The 23205-nt window shown below is 39.8% G+C and overlaps 1 protein-coding gene across 2 annotated transcripts in view; it reads right to left on the bottom strand.

Moving 5' to 3' along the window:
* The window catches only part of SLC35F1 (solute carrier family 35 member F1), a 398879-nt gene that overhangs the window by 14575 nt on the left and 361099 nt on the right, over positions 1 to 23205 (bottom strand). For both annotated transcript variants that reach the window (XM_015137311.3, NM_001266534.1), the window contains exons 6-7: positions 22361 to 22413; positions 14713 to 14867 (exon numbers count right to left, since the gene is read on the bottom strand). In XM_015137311.3, coding sequence (XP_014992797.1) covers positions 14713 to 14867; positions 22361 to 22413 — 208 coding nt within the window. The remainder of the gene's footprint in view (positions 1 to 14712; positions 14868 to 22360; positions 22414 to 23205) is intronic.

The following is a 23205-nucleotide window of genomic DNA, read 5'->3' as shown; positions in this document are numbered from 1 at the left end:
GCGAAGTACTATACAGTACTGTATAGTCCTTGAAATCCATGGGGTAGTAGAAAAAATGTAACTGAGACATTCAATAACATTGCTAGGTTCTTTTTCCTTTTCAAAATTAAACTTTATACTATTAATATTACAAAAATTAAATTGTCTAATGCCTTAAGATTTGAAAATAAAGTGAACTTTGAGTTATGCTATTATTATATACACAAATTTTTATCCTCAAAATCTAGAGGAGTCTGCTAAGTTTGACATTCATGAACCAATATATTCATAACCATCTATATGTGTCTATGTATTTTTGAGGAAGATGGGCATGATGAGACATCACCAAGCTGTAAAAAGACCTGTAACCTGGAAAGAACTTCTTTGCTGTAAAATTAGCCTGTGTGTATAATGGTCTCTTTTATCTGGACATATGATTCTGGGAAAAATTAACTTGATAATATTATTGTTATTACCCAAAATGGTTTCCCCTGGAGTTCACTATATGTAAGAAATCAGTTTAGAATGCTCTCCCTGTCTCCCATGCTTTTCCTTCCCAAATAGCTCATTGTTCTTTATAAGCTACTGTTTTAACATTCCTTCTCTCTCACATCTTAGCTCAGGGCTACTGGTTTGCATTGGTACCCACTCATTCCTTGTAAGTAATGAAAACCATAAACTATCAAACTGAAGATATTTCACAGCATGGTGTGTATGCTACAGATATCCTTATAACAAAACTAATAGATACTGCCTTAGATGCCACCAAGAACTCAAATAGGGGCCAGGCACTTCACTTAAAACTGGGTAGAAATAATTACAATTGGCTTTGAAAACAAGTTTGCACATTTAAAGTGCAAAGAAATTTGTAGTATTTTGTGTATAGCTTCAACCTTTAAGCAGCTTTATTAATGACACACTTTGTAGAGGAAATGGTTGTTTTGTGGTGCCAAAGACTAAAGAAAAGTTTGCAAGGACAGTTACAGTCTACATCAAGGGCCAGAAAACTAACAAATCTGGCATCTACCTGGTTTTGTGAATAAAGTTTTATTGGAACTCAGCCATGTCCACAGCAGAGTTGTGTAGTTGTGCTGGAGACTGTATGGCCTGCAAAGCCTAAAATATTTCTAATCTGCCCCTCCATGGAAAAGTTTGCTGACTGCTGGTCTACCAATATATCTATATCTGTACCTACCAATATAGATGCCTAAACATTGTATGTGATAATGACTAATTTTACAATTTAATGTGGGATGATATGAAAACTAAATCTGAATATTAGCTATAATATAAAAATTTATTTTTTTCTACAAATAAAATTTCTTACCAAATGTTCAGCTTTTAATGTGAGTTCCATTCCTCTTACATAACCCCTTACACTGCATACAGTTACAATGGTATTGAACTGATTTTCTGATTTCCATGTTCCCTTGAGATGTTCCCTAAGCAATCCATCAATTCAGTCAAAGAATGAATCAAAACAGTGGCTCACTATTGTGTGGGATCTGAATTTTTGTTTTTCAGCTGGTTTCATCAACTTGAGACATAGAGTTGACATTGATCAAAAGCTTTCTGGCTTCCAATGTGAAAATTTCTAGATAATGTTCAGCCTAGAAAGTGGAAGATTAAACTTCAATGTTTCCTGTGAAAATAAACCTTTCATTAAAAAAATAATTACCAAACACCTACTGTGCCAGGCTCTGCAGTAGGCACCAGAGACACAGCGCCCAGCAGAGAAGGAGCCCTGTGAGGTCTCTGTTATCCTGGAACTTAGTCCTGACCTCCAACGTAAAGCCACTCTTTCATTTAAAGATAGAATTGATTGAAACATGAAGGAAACACCAGTACAATTCATAACTCCTGAAACCCCCACAAAGCAAGGGGACACAGCTACACTCCTGCACCTCGAATGTCTGGTTCCATGAGCATCCTCAAGGAACTGGGTGTGAAACTGGTCACCAACATGTACATTCTAATTAAATTGAGTCACATTGCTAAAGCTGAGGCCTCACAGCATGGTTATAATGTATTTATTTAAAAAAAAAAACCGCTATTCTAAAATAATTCAAATGAGAAGGAAACTAGGCATATGACCGTAAGTTAGTACTTAGCAATCTAATGAGTGAAGAGTTCTTAAATATAAAAATAGTCAAAACAGAAACAAAGAAAAACTTGGAATTTTTTGTTCATATTTGTCAATTAAAACTGATCATAAACCGTTTTAATCTTCTAACCGGGGTCTGTTATAATTTTGTCCATTTTTTCAAAAGCAGAGATTCCTATTTAGAGTTCCTTCTTATTCAACGGGATTGCTAGCTTTGTTTTCAAACTGAAATAACTTTATTGTTTTGTGATTATAAAAGTAAAAGTAACAAATATTCATGTAGCATTTTAGCAATACATAATTTATGCAATACTTAAAAGTGTGAAGAACATGAAATATAAGTATAGTCATCACTCAGTATCCATGGGGGATTGGTTCCAGAATCTTCCTTGGATACCAAAATCTGTGGCTGCTCAAATCCCTCATACAAAATGGTGTGGTATTTGCATATGACTTCCTGTATACTTTAAATCAGCTCTAGATTACATATAATACCCACTACGATATACCCGCTACAATACAGATGCTATGTAAATAGTTGTTATTTTGTATTCTTTAAGGGATAATGACAAGAAAAATAAAAGGTCTGTATAAGGTTCAGTGCAGATGTAATTTTTTCCCCTTAATTATTTTCAATCCATGGTTGGTTGAATCCATGGATGTGGAACCCATGGATACAGAAGGCTGACTGTATTAACAATTCTACCAGCCTTAATAACAGCATTATTTGTTGAATATTCACTGTGCTGGATATTGTAGTAAATGATTTACATATACTATTTCACTTAGGCCTCACAATTAATCTTATGAGAGAGATACTATTATGATCCCCTTTTGGTGGGAAAACTGTAGTTTAGAGATGTAACTTTTGCACAAGGTTGTGTAACTGGTTGTTTCAGGGATTCTTAACCAGGGGTCCCTGTATAGAATTCATGGAGTCTGTGAGCCTGGATGAGAAACCTGGACTCTTATTTTCACTGACCTCTAACTGACATTTAGTAGCTCTTCAGTTGCAAATGTAGGCATTGAGCTTCAGTGGTATTCGATGCACTTTAGCCTTTTCCACGAACATAAATCATATACAGTGTATATTTTTACTTTGCATTACAATCGCTGCAGATCTCTCCAAATATCTCTTATGCTAATCACTGCTTTGAAATGACAGTAGTTAATAGATCTGATTCTAGATCTTGTGATTTGTATATTACTCTATCATCACATTTTAAAATATTCTGATGTTATTTTAATATAGTTGTTTTTGAAATCCCATGTACTTTATTTTAGACATTTTAAAACATTATTAAAACAGATCTCTAGGCTTCATCTGACTGCCAAACTGAGCCATGGCACAACAAATTTATAGACCCATTGGTAGGAAGTGGAGCTGGAATTCACAGCCGGGCTGTGACAACTCATGACAACACTGCCATTCTGCCTGCCCTTGGAAACGTTTACATTTTCATAAACATCCTTTCAGATATGTCTCTATGGACACAAACGCTTGCTTAAATGTTTATATATGAAAGTATGCATGTGACTATGCCAATAAAAGTTTTTATTGTTTGTTTGTTTTTGAGATAGGGTCTCACTCTGTTTGCCTAGGCTGGTGTGCAGTGGTGTGATCTTGGTTCACTGCAGCCTCAAGCCCCCAGGCTGTAGTGATCCTCCCACCTTAGCATCCCGAGTATCTGGGACCACAGGTGCATGGCACCATGCCCGGTTAATTTAAAAAATATATATGTTTGTAGAGATGAGGTCTCCCTATGTTGCCCAGGCTGGTCTGAAACTCCTACGCTCAAGCAATTCTCCCACGTTGGCCTCCCAATGTGCTGGGATTACAGGCCATGCCCAGCCCAATAAAAGTATTTATGAGTAAAGATGTCAGAGGAGAGCAGTGCTTAACGGAATGAACCCTAAAGTCAAAACCAGGCAAATTTTTGGTAGCAACCAAATAAGAAAAGGGGTATAATCATATGGCATAAACTTTGAAAAGTTAGTTAAGGGAGAATCTAGGAGATTCCAATATGACTTAGCATTATTGCTAACCCAGCATTACCTACCAGAAGTCATTCAGAGGAAAGAAGTGGAGTTGGCTGACTCTGGAGATTAACAGAGAACTTTGCAATTCAGAGAGGGTTGATTGAAGTGGTGTTTGGGTGAACTCAGGAAACAGTCAAGAAACTATTGTCAGGAATAGAAACCACTATGTACTTCCTAAGATTCTTGGGGAGGTAGAGAGTCCTTGGGGCTTGGCATTATCTGGGGATTTGTGGTGGACTAGAGGAGCAATTGAACTCCTCTAGTTCAAGGGGGAATAATGTCACAAGGGGGTTATACTCCTGAGAGTGGGATGGGTCATAGGTCAAGATGACCTATGAATGTAAAGACACTAGAGATGTTGTCAGACAAAGAGAACCCTGAGATATAATACTTGCAAGCTCTTTTTTTGAAAAGTAAGTCACACAACTCCTTAAATGATAAAATCCAGTGACTCATGACATTGAAAAAGGACTGAGTGTGTATTAGTCCATTTGCATTGCTATAAAGGAATATCTGAGACTGGATAATTTATAGTTATAAATAAAAGAGGTTTATTTTGGCTTATGGTTCTGTAGGCTGTATAAGAATGGCACCAAGATTCGCTTTGCTTCTGGTGGGGGCCTCAGGAAATTTACAATTGTGGCAGAAGGTGAAGGAGGTGCAGGCATGTCACATGATGAGAGAGGGAGCAAGAGAGCAAGGAGGAAGTCCCAGACTCTTTTAAAAAACCATATCTCATGTGAATTCACAGAGCATGCAGTCATTACCATAAAGATGGCACCAAGCCATTCATGAAGAATCTGCCCTCATGACTCAAACACCTCCCACAAGGCCCCACCTCCAACATTGCAGATTACATTTCAACATGAGATTTTGAGGGAACAAACATCCACACCATATAAGGGTGCAGTGCTCAACTTAAAAAAAAAAAAAATATATATATATATATATATATATATATATATATATAAAGTTCTGAGAAAAAAGTGCAACCTAGGATAGAATTATCCTTTGAATTTAAAGAGTAGACATGTTTTCAAAGAAGTAAAGATTTAGGAATGCAACCCCATGAACATTTCCTGGTAGACTCATTGCGAACCCAATGGTACTTCTGCAGTGAAACAAGACACTTGATGACCACCTGCTTTTGCATTATAGGGAACATATTCTCTACAAATGGACAAATTGCACTGTGCACAGCCTATACAACCATACATAGCTGAGTTGCTTCCTGACAATACCAGTAGTGATGAAGTCCAGCCTACTAAGGGATTAATCAAAATAAATTCAGAAAAGGAGAATCTATATTTCAGAGACTGGTGGTACAGCAAATGTAGTAAGTGTGGAAATACGGTTTAAAAACCATAGAGATTATATTTACAGAAGTTAACTATTAAAATATTGATAATATAAAAATAATACAGTAAAAGGAAATGAGGGAGGACAATGTTAATCATCTTTCATGGAAGCGAGTAAATCACAACTATTAACACTTTAAATATAGAGCTGAAAAAAGTCTTCAGTCCTTGGTGGCCCCTAGAGATGTGTAGAGTAGTGGTTCTGCTTCAGCCTTTAATGTTCGAGCCACTCTTTGTTTTATGTCTTAGCAAAATGACACTCTGATTTCTATGAGCTTGGTTTATTAATATTCTGGTTCATGGAAGATGGATCCACACAGGTCTGCTGACAAAATTAGGTGACTGAATGGGCAAGATTGTTGCCATTCAATCTTGTGAATGTGACTGAACGGCCGGGCTGTTCACTTTGGTGACAAACACATCCCAGGCATTGTCCTGGGAGACAACTAGCTGTTTTTTTCCTGGCTATGCCCCAATCCAATCACAAGCCTTTCCATTTGAAACTTCTGCAGTACCTCTAGCCCGTTCAATCTTTCCTCACAGCTTATCATGATGACGTGAGTTCAAAATATTTGTTTTGTGAGGTGGAGTTCAAGAATAGATTTACGTAGAAGGAACTTTGGCTTCTGGCTATAATTCTGGGCTTGCCTCACCATTTATTCCCAACTTCTCTAGTCCTTCTCATATTTCTGGGAAACGGAAATTGCTAATGTAGCAGAGACCAGCTACTTGTTCACTAAACCCATTTGCTTTTCATCCTGCATAGCTTGACTACATTTCCCAGCCTCCCTTGCAATTATTAGGTGTGGCCATGTGACTGAGTTCTGGCCAAGAGAATGGGAGGGGCTATAGACACATCATTTTAGACACAGCCATAAAAGTCCCCAGGCTGTCTAATAAGGAGTCCTACAGAGGACTCCAAGTGCCTAGCCCAGGCACGGGCAGACTTCTTAAAGAGCTAGACAGTAGTAACTATTTTGGGTTTATGGGTCATACACTTTGTCACAACTACTCAACACTGCCATTGTAGCACAAAAGCAGCCATGGATAATATGTGAAGAAATGGGCATGGCTGTGTTCCAATAGAACTTTATTTACTAAAACAGGGGGTGGCTCACAGGTTAGGGTTTTCTGACTCCTGCTCTAGAGGATGGCAGAGCCACAAAATGGAAGGCACCTGGGTTCCTGAATGGCTGCATGGAAATGCATCCCTTCGCCACTGCTAGAAGCTAGCAACACTTACCCTAACTTATTCAGCAAGACGGAAGCCTCAAAAGGGGCTGTACTGTTACAGTGCAGGGGAAAGCCAAAGTCAAACGTTCACAGATCTTTCACCTTGGTATTCCATGTGAAATGCTCTGGGCTTCAGAGACGCCAGTCTCCCTAATTCTCTTCTCACCAGCAAAACTTTAAAAAGTATTGTAGAGTCATAAAAGACTAAGTCTTAATTTTTAAATCTCCTGTTTCTAATTACATTTGGGCACTATGAGCTTAACATCCACAGCCTTTTAAGATACAAGAAACCTAACAGGCTACTTATGAGGGCATTTTAAAAAATAAGAAGTGAAGTATTGCTTTTATGATGCTCATCAGCTGCCACAGGTTGAGGCTGCCTGCCCTGGTTTCAAGTGCAGTGACATTACTGAGATTGCTCACTGCCACAGAGGATCAACAGGGTTGCTTGGCTCAAGATACTGATTCATGTCTAATGAAAGATTCCACTCTTAATGAAACTTTCCAGTCTCTGTAAACTCTCTGGCACTGGGACTCAGATGTTAAGGATAGTTGAAATTGCTGTCTACTAAAGTTTTAGTGTTTTGGAACCTTATCCTTTGCATTATCTGCCTGGTGATATTTGGTGTTTCTATCATCTTCACCTATAAATAAAAAGTTATGCACCCAAACAGTGGCTGGCACATAACAGGTACAGAATAAATAAATATTATCTGGATATCTTTCTTTTAAATTTAATGCATAATAATATGTTATTATAATGACCTCAGGTCCAGAGTTTCTAAACTTTGCTTGCCAAATCTCTTATAGCAACCACCACAACAAAACACTAAGAGAAGCTGGCACATGTGGGATGTAATTTTAGGAGCTGACGGGGAGGGTCAGGGTGGATCATGGAGCTCTACACCTGTCCTCATAGGATGTCACCTGGATTGCCAGCACAGGCTGCTGACATTTAAAAACTTTTCTGATTGTTTTGTAACTCAAAGCAATTATTTAAAAATGATCTGGTATAAATATGAGACTAAGACATACAGAATGCTTTCTAATGAAAACATGCACATGAAATCCCACAAAATTCACATTAATCACATTACCCGGAATAGTTGGAGTTGCGTTTTGGATAAATGATTTTGAAATCTCTCTTTTTTTTTTTTTAGTAATTATTTGTATGATAAAAACACTCTCCTCATGCAAGAATAGTTTTATGGAGCCCATACCTTCCTAAGATATTTTTCAAATAGGATAATCTGTGGCTTCAGGCTGTTCAGCATGGAGAGCCACATAAGCCAATGGCCCAAGTGACATGTTTAAAGGGGACTTGGAGAGTACTTATGATGTTCATTTTTGTCTGTTAGTTTCTAGTTTATTTTAATAAAGTTACAAAAATAATATGTCCTTATGAAATTACTCTCACTTTATTACAACAATTTTGTGGCAATATTAAGCCTTGACATGTTAATAGTAGATGCGTGAAATAAGCCATCGTCATTTAAATGTCAGGCAAAAAGGAATTTTCTGTATATTTCATGTCAGCTGCTATTTTGCTCAAGAATGTTCAGCACACGATGGCATACAGTGAAAGAACTGATTGGTATTTTACTTTAACAACCCTCAGATGTTTTGTATTTCTGATTGTCACCTAAAAATTCCATGGTAAGCAATAAAGGAATCAAATAATTCAGTTGAAAATGCCTAACACAATGTTTTCTACATTTCAATGCATGAGACCCCAGGCTTGCCTTTTCAAACAGGAAAAAAGTTGGAGAGAACTCATACAAAATTGTTAAGCACTACATCTAGTTACAAAATCCTAGAATAAGGTTAATAGTCCAAAAATGTAATGAGATAGGAATTACTAATCCTGAAACACATGTTTAAGCAGAGAACCGTATCACTGCTGGTCACCTTTTATACATTACCTAACTTAATCCCCTCTAAATTTCCATAAGGCAAATCTCATCACCTTAAAGTTTAGAGAGAATAAGTAACTGGCCCAAATAACTTAAAGCATACACAGAAGCCAGTTTAAATCTAGGCTCCTTGGACTCTGAAGTCTATGCTCTTTTGGCCACACTATGCTGCTTAATTCATACTTTACATGGTAGATGTTGAAATAGTTTTCCCACTCCAATTTATTCTCTCTCCACATGATTTAGTGTTTTCTTTATTAAAATCACACACTAGCAAGAAACCTGAACTACTTTAAACATCAGTTAGGAAACTCAACAGGGCACAGTGTCTGTAGGCAGAGAATGTGTCTTCACTGCCCAGACACAGCTTCTGAACCACATGTCCACACATCCCAGCTGACCTGGCTTCTAGTCAGTATACCCATATTGTCCTGGTAGAATTAGTACTAGTCCCATTGGGGTAGGCAGAATAATAATCCCCCAAAGATGTTCACACCCGAATCCCTGAAACCTGTGAATATGTTACTTTACAAGGTAAAAGGGACTTTGCAGATGTGGATTTTGAGGTGAGGATATTATCCTGGATTATCCGGGTGGGCTGAATGTAATAGCAGGTCCAAAAGAGAGAAGCAGACATAGCAGAGTCTGATTTGAAGACACCATACTGCTGGCTTTGAAGACGGAGGAAGGGGCCATGAACCAAGAAATGCAGGTGGCCTCTAGAAGCTGGAAAGGGTAAGGAAATGGATTCTCCCCTAGAGCCTCCAGAACCAACATACCTCTACTAATACTTAATTTTAGCCCAGGTAGGCTTCTGACTTTCAGAACTGTAAGATAGTAAATTTGGGTTATTTTTTAAGCCACTAAGTTTGTGGTAATTTGTTAGAGCAGCAACAGGAAGCTAACATCCTTTCAATTTCAACAGTGTCTTGTTTGTACAATACTTATAAGACGGTAGACCTCAGACCAAGCTCTGACCTTGAAAAGTCAGTACACCCTCCAATGGAAAAGCCTCCATGTCAGTCTCTTCCTGGGCTTAGTTTCGGGGGTCTCTGAGGCCCAGGCAAGTTCATTTCCTGTGCTTTCTGTGGATGGCTATAGATTTACTGCTCTGGATTCAATAATGTTGTCAGGTAATAAATAATAGAAATACATAACCACTTCTCAAAGTCTTGTAAGATTTAGAGTTTGCAGAAGCACTATGCCTTTCAGATAGACGAATTTAGAATTAGATCATTTGCTTCCCAGGAACATGGGGCTTTACTGTCCAGTCAGCACAGCAGTCAGCACAAGAGGCAGAACTGTTGCAGATAGTGGAATGATGGGACGGAAAAGGAATGGATTTTTTCCAAGAGTGGAAAGTGGAAAAAAAAACCCAAAAACCCAAATAATCAATGTTAGGCAGGCGAGCTTCATTTAGTCATTTAGTTCTGTGTGGATAAGCAACATCTGTGAAAAACTAGCCCTCTCCTCCAACATGCAGATATTTATAACCAGACCAGAAAGCTGCTTAAAGACATCATCATTAAGAATAATCTGTAATTGTAGACCATAGTAAAACCAAGTGAGCTCTCAGAGGTTACTAGGTCACTGGTCCAATCCTCAGCACAGAAGCTGAGGCCCCTTGGTACTCTCTCACATCAGTGTCCTGCTTCCTCTAGCCATGGAAACTCCTGCTTCCCAAGATAGTCTATTGCACTTTCAGGTACTTGTTAACAATGTGTCTTTATATTTAGCAATAAGTTTGTAACCTTCACCCTTTGGTCCCAGTTCTACCTGCTTGCAGCCATGTATGGTAAGTCTGAACCAGGGGCCTAACCATGGCTGCACCCTGGAATCACCTGGGGAGTCTTTAAACCTATGATGCTTGGGTGCTTAGAATTGGTGAGAGGGGGACCCAAGCATCAGTATTTTTATTTATTTATTTATTTATTTGTTTGTTTGTTTATTGAGATGGAGTCTTACTCTGTTGCCCAGGCTGGAGTGCAGTGGCACGCTCTTGGCTCACTGAAACCTCCGCCTCCCGGGTTCAAGCAATTCTCCTGCTTCAGCCTCCCGACTAGCTGGGATTACAGGTCCCTGCCACCATGCCCAGCTAAATTTTTGTATTTTTAGTAGAGATGGAGTTTCACAATGTTGGCCAGACTGGTCTCGAACTCCTGACCTTAGGTGATCCACCTGCCTCGGCCTCCCAAAGTGCTGGGATTTCAGGTGTGAGCCACTGTGCCTGGCCACATCAGTATTTTTTAAACTCTTAGTTTAAGCTTACTGACTAAGCCCTTTTCCACACAACATTTCATTTAGTTTAAAGACGCCTCTCCTGGTGGAAAAATTCAATCCCTAAGGGTAACATACTGTGTAATTCCATTTATATAACATTTTGAAATGACAGATTTATAGGAATGGAGAACAAACTAGTGATTTTGAGGAGCTGGGGGTGGGTGAGGGAAGTAGGTGTGGTTATAAAGGGCAGCATGAGCAATTCCTGTGCTTATGGAAATGTCCTGGATGTTGAGTGTATCAGTGTTAACATCCTGGTATTATACTACAGTTTTGTGGGTTTTTTGTACTACAGTTTGGCAAGATGTCATCACTAGTGTAAGTGACTAGGTAAAGGGTATAAACCAAGAATAAAATTCTAAGGTCCCCCAACCATCTGGATGGACCCTTCCTCTCAGCCAAAGGCATTCCAAAGTTAACCTGAAAAGCTAGTTCAGGCCATGATGGGAAGGGGGAGTTGGGCATGCCTCACTATACCCTCCTTCCTTTTGGAATTCAGGAAGAGCCAACTGGCATTAACATCAACACAGACCTTAAATATGATAAGAAACATTTATAATCTATTCTCTCTGAAGCCTGCTACTTGGAGGCTTCATCTACATGATAAAACCCCAGTCTTCACAACCCCTTATGGTAAAGCAGACATTCCTTCCTACTGATAATAATGCTCTCAACCAACTGCTAATCAGAAAATGTTTAAATCTAACCTGTGACCTGGAAGCCTCTGCTTTGAGTTGTCTGGCCTTTCCAGATCAAACCAATGTAAATCTTACATGTATTGATGGATGTATTATGTCTCCCTAAAATGTATAAAAAGCAAGCTGTTCCCCAACCTCCTTGGGCACATATTGTCATGACATCCTAAGGCTGTGTCACAGGTGCACCCTTAATCATGGCAAAATAAACTTTCCAAATTGATTGAGACTCACAGATACTTGGGCTCACAGGGGTTAACTGGGCTTTCTCTATTATTTCTTAAAAGTGCATGTGAATCTACAATTATAGTCAATTTTTAAAAAGGCAATAGAAATAAATTTTAACTAGAAGAAATGACTACTCTGTTGGATCAATTCCTGCTTTAAGAAAATTTATCTTTCAAATAGTAACAAAATGTATGTGTATTTTGCCATACCAAAAAAAAACCTCAAATCATTGCTGTATGAAATAAAAATATCCATTACAATTCTAAATTAGTGAATATAGTAATTTAATTTTCAGAAAACAGAGTTTCCCTTCTGATGGCATAATGGGGGGTTACTACCTGGTTTCCTCTTCAGCAAAGTTACTTATCCTCAGTGAATAGGAACATACAAATAACAGGAGGAGAGGATGGATTGCAGAGAATTAGCATATCAGCCCTCTCATTTCCTGATGCTTGTAAATTTGAGGAACCCCAGGTTTAACCCCACATCAGCGGAAGTGTGGGAAAGGACAGGCTCAGACAGGAACAGGCGCTGTTCGAGTACACTCTTATCAAGGACAGTGGTTCTCAAACTCAGAGGGCATCAGACTGCCAGGGGGAACCTGTTACCAGCCACACTTCCCCAGACACATCTCCAGATACTGACTCTGTGGCTTAGGGGTGTGGCCCACAAATCTGCATTTTTATCAAGCACCCCAGTGAAACCAGACTTTCAGGAACACTGCTCTCAGGCATGCTGGGAGCTGGCCTGGATCTGAACCGCCCAAGCAGTGACTGCAGTCCTCAGCAGAACAACAGATTTTAATCATCTTTCCTTAAGGAAGATTAAAGGGATTCTTCTAGTTCAGAAGCTTACAAAGTAAATTACAAGATTAATTGCTAAGAACTGAGTTCACACCAAGTAATGGACTAGATGTGGATGCTTAACTGAGGAGGAGAGAAGAATATTGCTGGCCACCTGCTGTGAGGATGAACCCACTGCCAGGTGCTCCCCAGAGCTCTGGAAAATGACTGGATGTGTGAGGAGGGGGATTTTGAAGGAAGCTGGTCTTCCTGCACTGGTTAGGAGCAGTACGAGAGGTACATATTGTGACCTTGCTTTTTACTCTTTATGAGGACCAAGGTAGCTTGGGAAACAGCTTGTTCCATACAGACAAAACAAATTGCAAACAATAAACATTGCCCAGTCCTAGATACTTTCTCTAAGCTCTTAGTTTTGCCACTGTATTCGGCAAAAGGCTTCATATAAAATAGGAACTTGTCGGGGGAATGGAGAGATGATAGCTAGAGGGTACAAACTTTCAGTTATAAAATGAGTAAGTTCTGGAGACCTAACCTACAGCATGATGATGATAGTTAATGGTAATCTGTACTTGAAATTTGCCAAGAAAGTAGATCTAAAGTATTCTCATCACACACAGACACACACACACACACACACACACACAGAAAAAAGGTAACGATGTGAGGCGATGGATATAATTAGCTTGATTGTGGCGAACATTTCACAATGTATACATACATCAAAAAATCATGTTGTACATCTTAAATACTGTATATAGTACAATTTTTATTCTTCAGTTATACCTCAATAAAGCTGGAGGAAAAATAGGAACATTATTCCTGTCTGCTGTCACAGCCACTTTCTCAACTTGTACCCTCTCTCAGATCTGTTTCTGATCCTCCTAGCTACTAACCAGCTTCATTTGTATTCTCTTTTTCACCCGTGTCTGCCTTTTGCATTGGTTTCTTGGCTATGACTTTTGCTTTTCTCAGTAGTAATCCTGATGATTCACTTCAGCTGCTTTGCCCCTGGTCATGTCAAGTACATGCTCTTTTTAGCTTATTGTTTCTCCAGGAACGTCTATACCCAGCTTCATCTGGATGAAGATGCTTTGCTCACCAAGGTGCCCCATCAGCTGGCCACCCCCAAGTGCTGCAGATGGTGGCTGTAACACCATTGGTGAGGAACTTGGCTAAAAGTGGCCAGAGTAGTGTCTCTTTTCTTCTGCCTCTTCTTCTTTCAGCTGTCCAAGTTTGGTCTTATCTGCTTGGACATTCCATATTTGGCCTGTTTCACACTGGGTCATAGTCCCTGTTGACTCTTGTCTTATAGGACTAGTTAAGGAATGGCAAGTGGTATCTTCTAGCATGTCAATTCTAATTGATTGTTATTGGCAGCAGCGAGTGTGGGGTTAAGAGGAGTAGGATCTGACCTCAGTGTGCCATAATCAATTAATCATGCTCCCTAGGGTGAAGATGTGGGCAGAGTTTTGCATTCTGAGAGGCTGACATTTTTGGACTGGACAGTTTCTTCTTTTCTTTAGGGCCGATGCATTCACTGCCAGTGCCTCACATGATCTCTTCGCATTCCTTTACTCAAACCCCAATCTTTTAGTAAAAAAACTATTTCTAGTGCATTAACATTTTCCATTCATATTTGCTATAAAAATATCTGCAAAGCAGAAACTGCAGGAATTGTGTCTTTTCTCCAAAGAGAACATACTCTGCCAAGGCCTTTGGCAGAATCCATTTGCAGCTGTAGTTTGGGAATTGTACAACTCTTCCTAGGTTCATATTGGAAAAAGAGTAGCTTCTGGGCTGAATGCTGTCAGGAAAACTGTCCCCAGTATTCAAAAGCTCTTTCCTTTATGGCTGTTTCTTATCTCTTACTATCAATTGTCCATAGTTACTGATCTCATACGACAAAATGTCTCTGTCTTATAATTGAAATGTGAATACCCAAATCATGGAGGTTCGCACACCCGGTTACATTCTTATTCCCTACACAAAATCAGGGCATTTGACATCCAGGCATTCTTACCCATGTTCATTGTTTCCTACAAAGTATCATCTTCACAAAGGAGCACTCACTCAACTTACCTTGTAGTGGAAGAGAAACAATCCACAGAACAGGCTGTACAAGTCTGCTGTGAGCAGAGAGAGGTTGACTGAAGTGGCGCTGGTTTTCTTTATGACGACTGGCATAAAGCTGTAGAGACCAAACATGCAGGCACTAAAGCCAACGTAGAGCAGTCCTGGGGGAAGAGTAAAGAGAAGGCAGCGTCAGGGCCTCCTCCAGGGTATCTTCAGCATCCACAGCAGGAAAGAAGGGGAAGAGGGCACACCACCTGTCACTCACACAAGGCCGTTTCTCTTTCCCCCTATTCACTGGTGCTTATTATTGGATAACACAGTACAAAAATAAAATAAGATCAAAAAATAAAAATTTAAGTGTGAAAAATGAACTAATCTGCTTCTTATTGCATTGCTGACATTTTGCTTCTTCTGGGAAGGAGTGCCTCTTAGTGGCGATAGTCAGAACACAGAATCAAGGTTTTTGAATTCTCCCAATTGTGCTGTAATCAGCTTTTGCTATTCATCTATTTTTAAACATTTTTTTTAACTCTTAGTTTTTAATTTGAGTAATAGCAACAAAACCGTTTGCTATCATGTATTGCCCACAATGATGAATAACTACGTTGTCTTTAAAGTTGAAGAGCTTGCATGTCAAAGAGACCTGGACTTAGAATACTGAATTGGAATCTTGACTGTGTGGCTTTGGGTGGATGAATTCATTGCTGGGAACACAGGATGATCTGTCAGTCTCTTCCAGATTCGTGAATTCTGTTCTGCCCTACCCACAACACACAGAGTCCTGCCCTTCCATCACATATCCTGGCCTACTGTGAACTCTCACATGTGGGCTTTCATGACCTTAAAATACTATGTGGCCAATCTCTCATCCTCAAAAGTTCTCTCTCTTTCTCTGTAATTAAGCCTAGACATGGGTACTCTATTTTGCAGGGTCCCAAGCAGGAGTTTACAGCTAAATCTGTACTTTTCTCAAATGTTGATACAATGCAAATGTAAAAAAAAAAAAAAATTAATACTCTTTTCTCTACCTTGAAAGAATAAGGCATAGGATAAGCATAAGTGCTACAATTCAGTGTCTGCCTGGGCATTACAACATAATAAAAACAAACTTTCCAAAGGAATTCTTGATTAAATGTGTCTGGTGTGGGCTGTGGGCAGATTTGCTTCCTCTGACTTATGGATTTTGGGGAGTGTGGTAGGTACCGAATATCTGGTCTTTCTGACTATGAAGACCAGGGATTCATCCAAAGATAAATTGGGTTTGCCCATATGAAAAGTGCTTAAGGGCACAAAATCATCATTGCATATGAAAAGCCACATCAGATCTACAAGAAAATTATTCTGAACATAAGTAAGTAAACTCAGTACAACAGCCCCCTCTAGCGTGGTGGAAGTGCCCTCGGACGAAGGGGGACCAGCCACTTTCCTATTTAGGAAAGGTAAAAGTCCTATGCATAGATTCTATCGCAGTAATATTAGTTTGGTTTTTAATTCCAGAAGTTTGAATTCCCTAAAAACGGATAGTTTTCCTGGATGTGTTTTCATGCTACTTGTAGTTCATTTTCCTTTTAACCAGGCTACTAAAAATGCAATAAATGTTACATAACTTATGACTAATACATGAAAAGACATAAAAATTAATTTGGTACTCCTTAAAGAAATCTGTGACAAGATCCATCCTTAGATTAATCCACTAAAAATAATAAAACTTGATCAGAACACAGTCTAGGCAACAGAGCCTTGTTTCTTTTTTTGTTTGTTTTGTTTTGTTTCTTGAAGGTGTCACTAGTTTAAATACCATGACTGGGTTAGAAAGTTCCAGAATAATACCCTTCCATCATTTTGCGTGGACTTTGACTTGTGGGCTCTGTTGGTAGATTCACTCATTTATTCAACTATTATTCTCTGAGTACTAACTATGCCCTGAGCACTCTGCTATGGGCTAGGAACAATGAAAAACAGGATAGACAGAAAGCTTAGAGTTGCTATTAATGCTATGCAGAAAGACAAGGGTTTCTTAAAGAGAATGGCAGGAGCTTGCTTTAGACAGGGTGGTGGGGTAGGGCTACTTTGTGGAGGTGGCATTTACCTCAAGTGCTGACGGACCAAAAGGAGACTGCCATGAGAGGAGCCAAGGAAACCTGCACACGAAAAGTTCCTGAAAGGGACAGGGCCTCAAGTGTTCCAGATGCTGACCAAGGCCAGAATGGCTGAGCAGAATGAAGAGAACAGGCAGAGGAAGCTGGAAAATTGGGAAGGGAATGGATTATGCAGGGCTTTGCACGTCTTGGAAAGGAATGTGTATCTTATTCTAGTTGTACAAGGAAGCCATTGAGGAGTTCGCAGCAGGTGACTAAAAGAATCTGATCTACATTTTCAAAAGATGATTTTGGCTACTCTGTGGAGAAGGGATTGGAAGGAGAAAAGCATGGGACCAGTTACAAAGACTAGTCAGAATGGCGGTTTCATAGTCCCGGCAAGAGAGGCTGGTAGCTTGCTTGGTTTTACTTGAAACGGCAGTAGAGAAGGGAAGTGTCTGGGTTTGTGAAGATTCAACAGGCCCTGGTGATAGCCTGATGTAGGTGGTGAGGGAAAGGATAGCATGAAGCATGCCCAGGGGTTCTGGCTAATTTAGAAACTGGGTGAACTGTGACGCCATATACTGAGATGGAGGGTGCTAAAAGAGGACCAGGTTTTCAGGAGAAATAAAATGCTCCATTTTGAGTGTGTTGTTTTAGACGCTTATGCATTATCCAAAAGGATCTGTCCAGTAGGGAGCTGGATATATAATTGGAGGACTCAGAGAAGTGGTGAGATTTTACAAGCCCAGTTGGTGGGCAAAAGAGAGTAGGAAAATAAATACATGGAACTTTGCTAACCATCCTACCTTAGGATGCTTCCAGCTAAAATATTCTCAACCTATTTTTAAATACTGCAGAAATTAGAGGTAGCGGGATAGGAGTGGAATATATACACTATCGCAATTGACAACTAGGTCAACCAATGTTTTTGCGTGTGAATATACTGTTTCCTAAGCAAAGCATAGCCAGCCTAGTTAACACATGATTAAATTGAGAGTTGGAATGCAGCATCGCTGCCCTTTCTTGACTGTTCTTAGATGGACATTAGATAGTTAATGGACATTAACAATGCTTCTGAAAGTCCACCTTTCTGTCCAGGTAGGGTTTTCAATTGATCAGCATGATCAGACAAATGAACTGAATTGCTTTTTGACTGACAACTACAAAATGGCTGCAGTCAGTACATTTATAACAGAGTATGTGTATAAACATTTCCTCTTGGAATGTTCTCTCTGTCACTAAGGATAGAATTTGGTCACTCTTGTGCTTATGCACTAAAGTAATTTAAGCTACAGAGATGGGAAATACTATTATCAGCTAATATGGATTGTGCACTTACTATATGTCATGTACTTTATGTACAGTAATTAATCTCCACAACAGTATAATGCTGATAACTATTGCTATCCTCTTTATATAGGTTAGGAAATAGGCTTATAGATTCAAGAAACACAGTCCATACTGGGTTAAACAGAGGATATGTTATATGGAGTACAAGTTACAAAGGTGTTCAAATGGGTGCTGGGGAAACAGGGATGGTGAGACAACCTGAAGATTAGCAATAGCAGGGAGTTACTCATAACCCAAGAGCTAGGGAAATACAAGAGGAAGGCCACGTTACTTGGGGTCATAAGTTAGGGAAGCCCAGCAGGGGTAGAATCACAGAGGAGACTCAGCCACATCTAGAGGAGATCTGACCCCAAACAGAGGGATACAGAGAGAAACACCGGTTTCTTTCTTTCTCCCACCTCCAATCTCCCTCGACTGCTTCCCATTGGCCAAAACTGACTGGAATCCAGTTGACAAGGGAGGCTGGGATGTGGATTTGCATAAGCAGAGCAGAGGAAAGGGTGAAAGATGGATCTGTGAGTAAACAGGCAAAAGACCAGCTTATAGAGGTTAAGTAACTTGCCCTTAGGTCACACAGGCAGCCTGACTTTAAATTCTGAGTACATAACACTCATCTATATTGTTTAATTATTATAAAGAGAAATAAAGTTTTGAAGGAACATCCTATTTGACTCTAATCAATATCTCAGTTAATATATTATATATATATATCTAGAGAGAGAGAGTTACTATATATATATAGTATGTGTCTGTATAGGCTACATATATTTGATCTCATCTTTTTCTTTGGGAAAAAGAAAAAAAAAGATGCTCTGACGAGCATCACCTCAACTCCCCAGGCCTCAGGTTCAACATGGGTAAAAAGAAAGGTATACTTTTTTTTTTTTTTTGAGACAGAGTCTTGCTCTGTTGTTCAGGCTGGAGTGCAGTTGTGCGATCCCGACTCACTGCAACCTCCACCTCCTGGGTTCAAGCGATCCTCAGCCTCCTGAGTAGCTGGGACTATAGGCATGCACCACCACACCAGCTAATTTTTGTATTTTTAGCAGAGACAGGGTTTCACCATGTTGGCCAGGCTGGTCTTGAACCCCTGGCTTTAAGTGATCCACCCGCCTCAGCCTCTCAAAGTGCTGGGATTACGGGTGTGAGCCACTGCGCCTGGCCAGGAAAGGTGTATTCTTAATTATCCTCTAGGTCTTTTCCTGCTCTGTAATCCCATAATTCCATATTCAGGGAGAGGCCAAATCTTTTGTTTTGGCCTCCAGGAAAAATACTAAAACCAAAACCAAGACAAGCATCAACCACAACACCAAAAGTGAAGAAGGTTCCTGCATACCACAAGCCCGTGCTCACTGACCTGCAACACACTTTTTCTTTTCTCTGACATTTGACTTTCATATCGATTACACTTGTTCACACATCCTTTAGCACAGTATGACCCACAATATGACAGTATGACCCATGGGATAAAGGGAATGTTTAAGTTGTTTATTAGACTTATGAATGTGACTCTAACATTCCCGCTCCCCAGGAGGGTATTCTAGCGTATGAGGTCATACGTTTGACTTGAATTTACTGATTAGATCATCACAACCAGTCTTTCTGTTCAGTAGAGTAAAACAATGGAATAAAAACAAACAACAATAACTATTATCCTCTTGCTTTTAATTGCTCTGTATTTTGCAATTGACCAGTGTTTTCGGAAAATAACAAAATCTGTTTTTAAAAGTGCTTTAAGCTAAGAAAACAGAAAACATGTATACCAAAGGAAAAAAATAGAAAACATATTTATTATCCCAAGGAAACAAAAACAACAACCATCTTTCCACTTTGATAAAATGGCAACCACATGAGTTATCTAAGAGATTACACAAGGTTAGATTACTAATGTGGAGAGTGGGGAGGCAGAGAAAATCATTGACAGACGCTGAGAAATGAAGATCTCTTGGATTCTGTTCTCCTAAACAGAAGAATGTGAGCTTTCCACCAGGACATAGTCATCAGAGCTTGGCCTCTCAGGTGATTTCTCAAGGAGTGTGGGGTGGGTTTGAGAGGGTGCTGACCTTCCCTTGATGTCTCCCTGCCTCTCTGGCCCATGAATTGCAGTGGTTGCTATGCCATCTCCCAGTTCCACAGAAAGAAAGTGCAATGTCAAGCTTAAAGTCTCCTGCCATTGTCTCCACTGCTTCCCTTTTGTCTGTATTTTGTGAGATGAGAGAGGAAAGAATAGGACCATCTTTGTTGCTTGTCATTCATTCATTTGCTCACTTAGTAAACATTTATCCCCTGCATGCCATGTGTCTAGAATTGAGCTAACAACAGAACCTTGCAGTAGGTCAGGGCAAGATAATGAGGGCCAAGGAGGCCCTGGTGTAAACACATCCCACATGCAACCCTACAAATGCTTCAGAAAGAGGAAGATGAGTATTTGATTTCCCCTCGAGGCTATTTTTTGTTGATACATAATAATTGTACATATTTCTGAGGTACATGTGATATTTTGATACATGCATGCATTGTGTAATGATCAAGTCAGGGCAATTGGGATATCCATCACTTCAACCATTGATTAATTTTTTTGTGTGTGTTGGGAACATTCTAAATCTCTTCTAGCTATTTTGAAATACGCAATAAATTATTGTTAACTATAGTCACCCTACTGTGCTATGGAGGCCATTTTGGCCTCATTTCCAATCAGAAATTAAATGGATGGCTCTGTAATGTGTTCCTTTTACACTGTCCTTCATCATCTTCAACTATAGGGGACTGACGTTTTAATGGCAATATGAGAGCTCAGAATAAAACTATCTTTTGATGACTCATTTAACTAACACTGAATTATAACAGAACCTCAGTGGATATGCACATGGCATCCACATAGTTTGAGGACAAATTCTTTTTGATCATTACTATTATCATCAATATAAAATTAATTTATACTCACGGACCACTGCATGTGAAGCGCCACCAAGCACAGGTAACATTTTGTTTTCTGGTGTTGTGGGTCACAAAGACAAATGCTTTCTGTAACCTGCATCTAGTTTCCTTTCCCTGTTGCCCTCCTCTTCTCTCTCCCCTTGCCCTGTTGATTTTCCTTTAATTATATCATTCTGTAGCACAACTGGAGAGAAATTAAACGGCAGGACTCTGAGACACAGGGCTGGTCAGCCCTCGAAGTGACTAGAGAGAACTCCTAGGGAGAGTCAGGCACAATTCTGTGGTTCACAGTGTGCCTTCAGAGGGAATGATGTCTGCAGTAAGTTGGCCTCATGTGCTTAGGGGATGGGGACAGGTAGGTAAAGTGACGCACGGGAGTTTATGTTTTTATTGTGTTTCCTAATGGACACAGAATTTGGCTAAGGTTGTATCAAAGTCATAGAAGGGAGAGATGGCTTAAGCAGCCAGCTTCAGTGTGGGGAAGAGTCTGTAGTGCCCTCCCTGCCACTTGCATTCACTCTGCACACATTTTCCATACAATTCCATAAGCCACGTTACGTTCTGTGCTCACTGTGGAGACACGTTCTGAGGGTATTAAATGTCAGTCCCTTTTTTAGGGCTTGCTGAGATTGATCATGAGAGCATCTCCTAGTATCTTAAATCCTTGTCCTAAATTTCTTTGAGGAAAGTGGTTTTAGAAACAGGTGGAACCTGAGAAGTCCTGGATGACTTAACTAGCTCAAAGCATGTCTGGTATTTTCTAAGTCCATTTGGAGATCAGTTAACCATTTCTTTTGTGCAAACTGCTCCCTTCTGAAAGGTTTTTATGGGCTCAGAATGCCCATTACATTGTTTCCTTTCATGTTTTTTTGTTAAATTCAGTTTTTTTTCCTTTACTAAAGTAGCACTTTTTAATGGTCACATCAGTTTAGTGTTTCTTGGCTAAGGCAAATTGCTGTCATTTATGTGCTATCACTGCCTCAGGCCAGTTTTTTTTTTTTTTTTTTTTTCTGTTGGTCTTTAACCTAATAACACACTTCTGTGTCTCCCCTAATGGCATCTTGGCGATGATAATGGGCAGAAGCTCAATTAGGAAACACTATGAATCATACAATTTAGTCTCTCAGAATGTGCAGGATTTCCTAAAATGATGAAGGGATTTCATTTTCCCTTGTCCCCTACCATTCTAAATCCCTTCCTTGTTTGTGCTCCACCCAACCCACATCATTCTTCAAACACATTTCTCAGGTTATAAAAAGAGCATCTTAGGTGAGCCAACTCCTTACCTATTTGCCAATCCCAGGGCACCTTTAACAGCTCCTTATGCTCCATTATAGCTCTGCAAATTCAAAGAAAATGAACCCGATGAGCAAGATTAGAACGCACTCTACTTTCGTTCTTTCTTTTTTTTTTTTCACGTATCAGATTTATACAAATAATGAAGCAACCAGATGAATTTCAGAAAGAATTTTGGGTCACGTAGAAGCAAGTCTAATTAGGCAGCCTGCGGTTTTTCCCTGAAGAACCTGGTCCGTGTGTGAGGGTGTGCCACAGGGCCCTGGGGAGCTCAACCCTTCCTGCCCTTCTCATCCAAACAGTCTGCCTGCAGCCTTTGTTTCTGCTTGACAGATGCTTTTTGAAAAGCAAACCGTGAGGTTCAGAAAATGTCTGTGGTTGCAGGTTTAATCAATTTCTGATTGAGCGTTTTCTAGGGCAATGATTCTCAAAGTTAAATGTACATGGCAGCCATCTGGAGAGTGTGTTAAAATACAGTTTCCTGGTCCCAACCCTAGCAATTGATTCAGAGATTCGGTGAGATCCATGGATGTGCATTTCTGGCAAATTCTCATGTGATACCAGTGCTGCTGGTCAGAGGACCATATTTTGAGAACCACTGATCTAGAAGAGAATGGGGAGGTGGCACTGGCATCACTCCACCAGCATTACTTTGATTCCAGTGAGCCCTCAATATATCCCACTTGCCAAGGACACCCTAATGCCACTTCCATTATTTTGGCAGCAGGGTCCCCCAAAGGGAACACTCAACTCTAAAAGACTATAACTGAAGTAAATGAGCACTAGATCTCTGAACATATTTTTTGGACTCAAGAATAATAACCCATAAAAGAAG

This window comes from Macaca mulatta, chromosome 4 (genome assembly GCF_049350105.2).
Source record: "Macaca mulatta isolate MMU2019108-1 chromosome 4, T2T-MMU8v2.0, whole genome shotgun sequence".
Taxonomy (NCBI): domain Eukaryota; kingdom Metazoa; phylum Chordata; class Mammalia; order Primates; family Cercopithecidae; genus Macaca; species Macaca mulatta.
The sequence above is the reverse complement of the archived record's forward strand: the minus strand, read 5'-3'. Positions and strand labels throughout refer to the sequence as shown.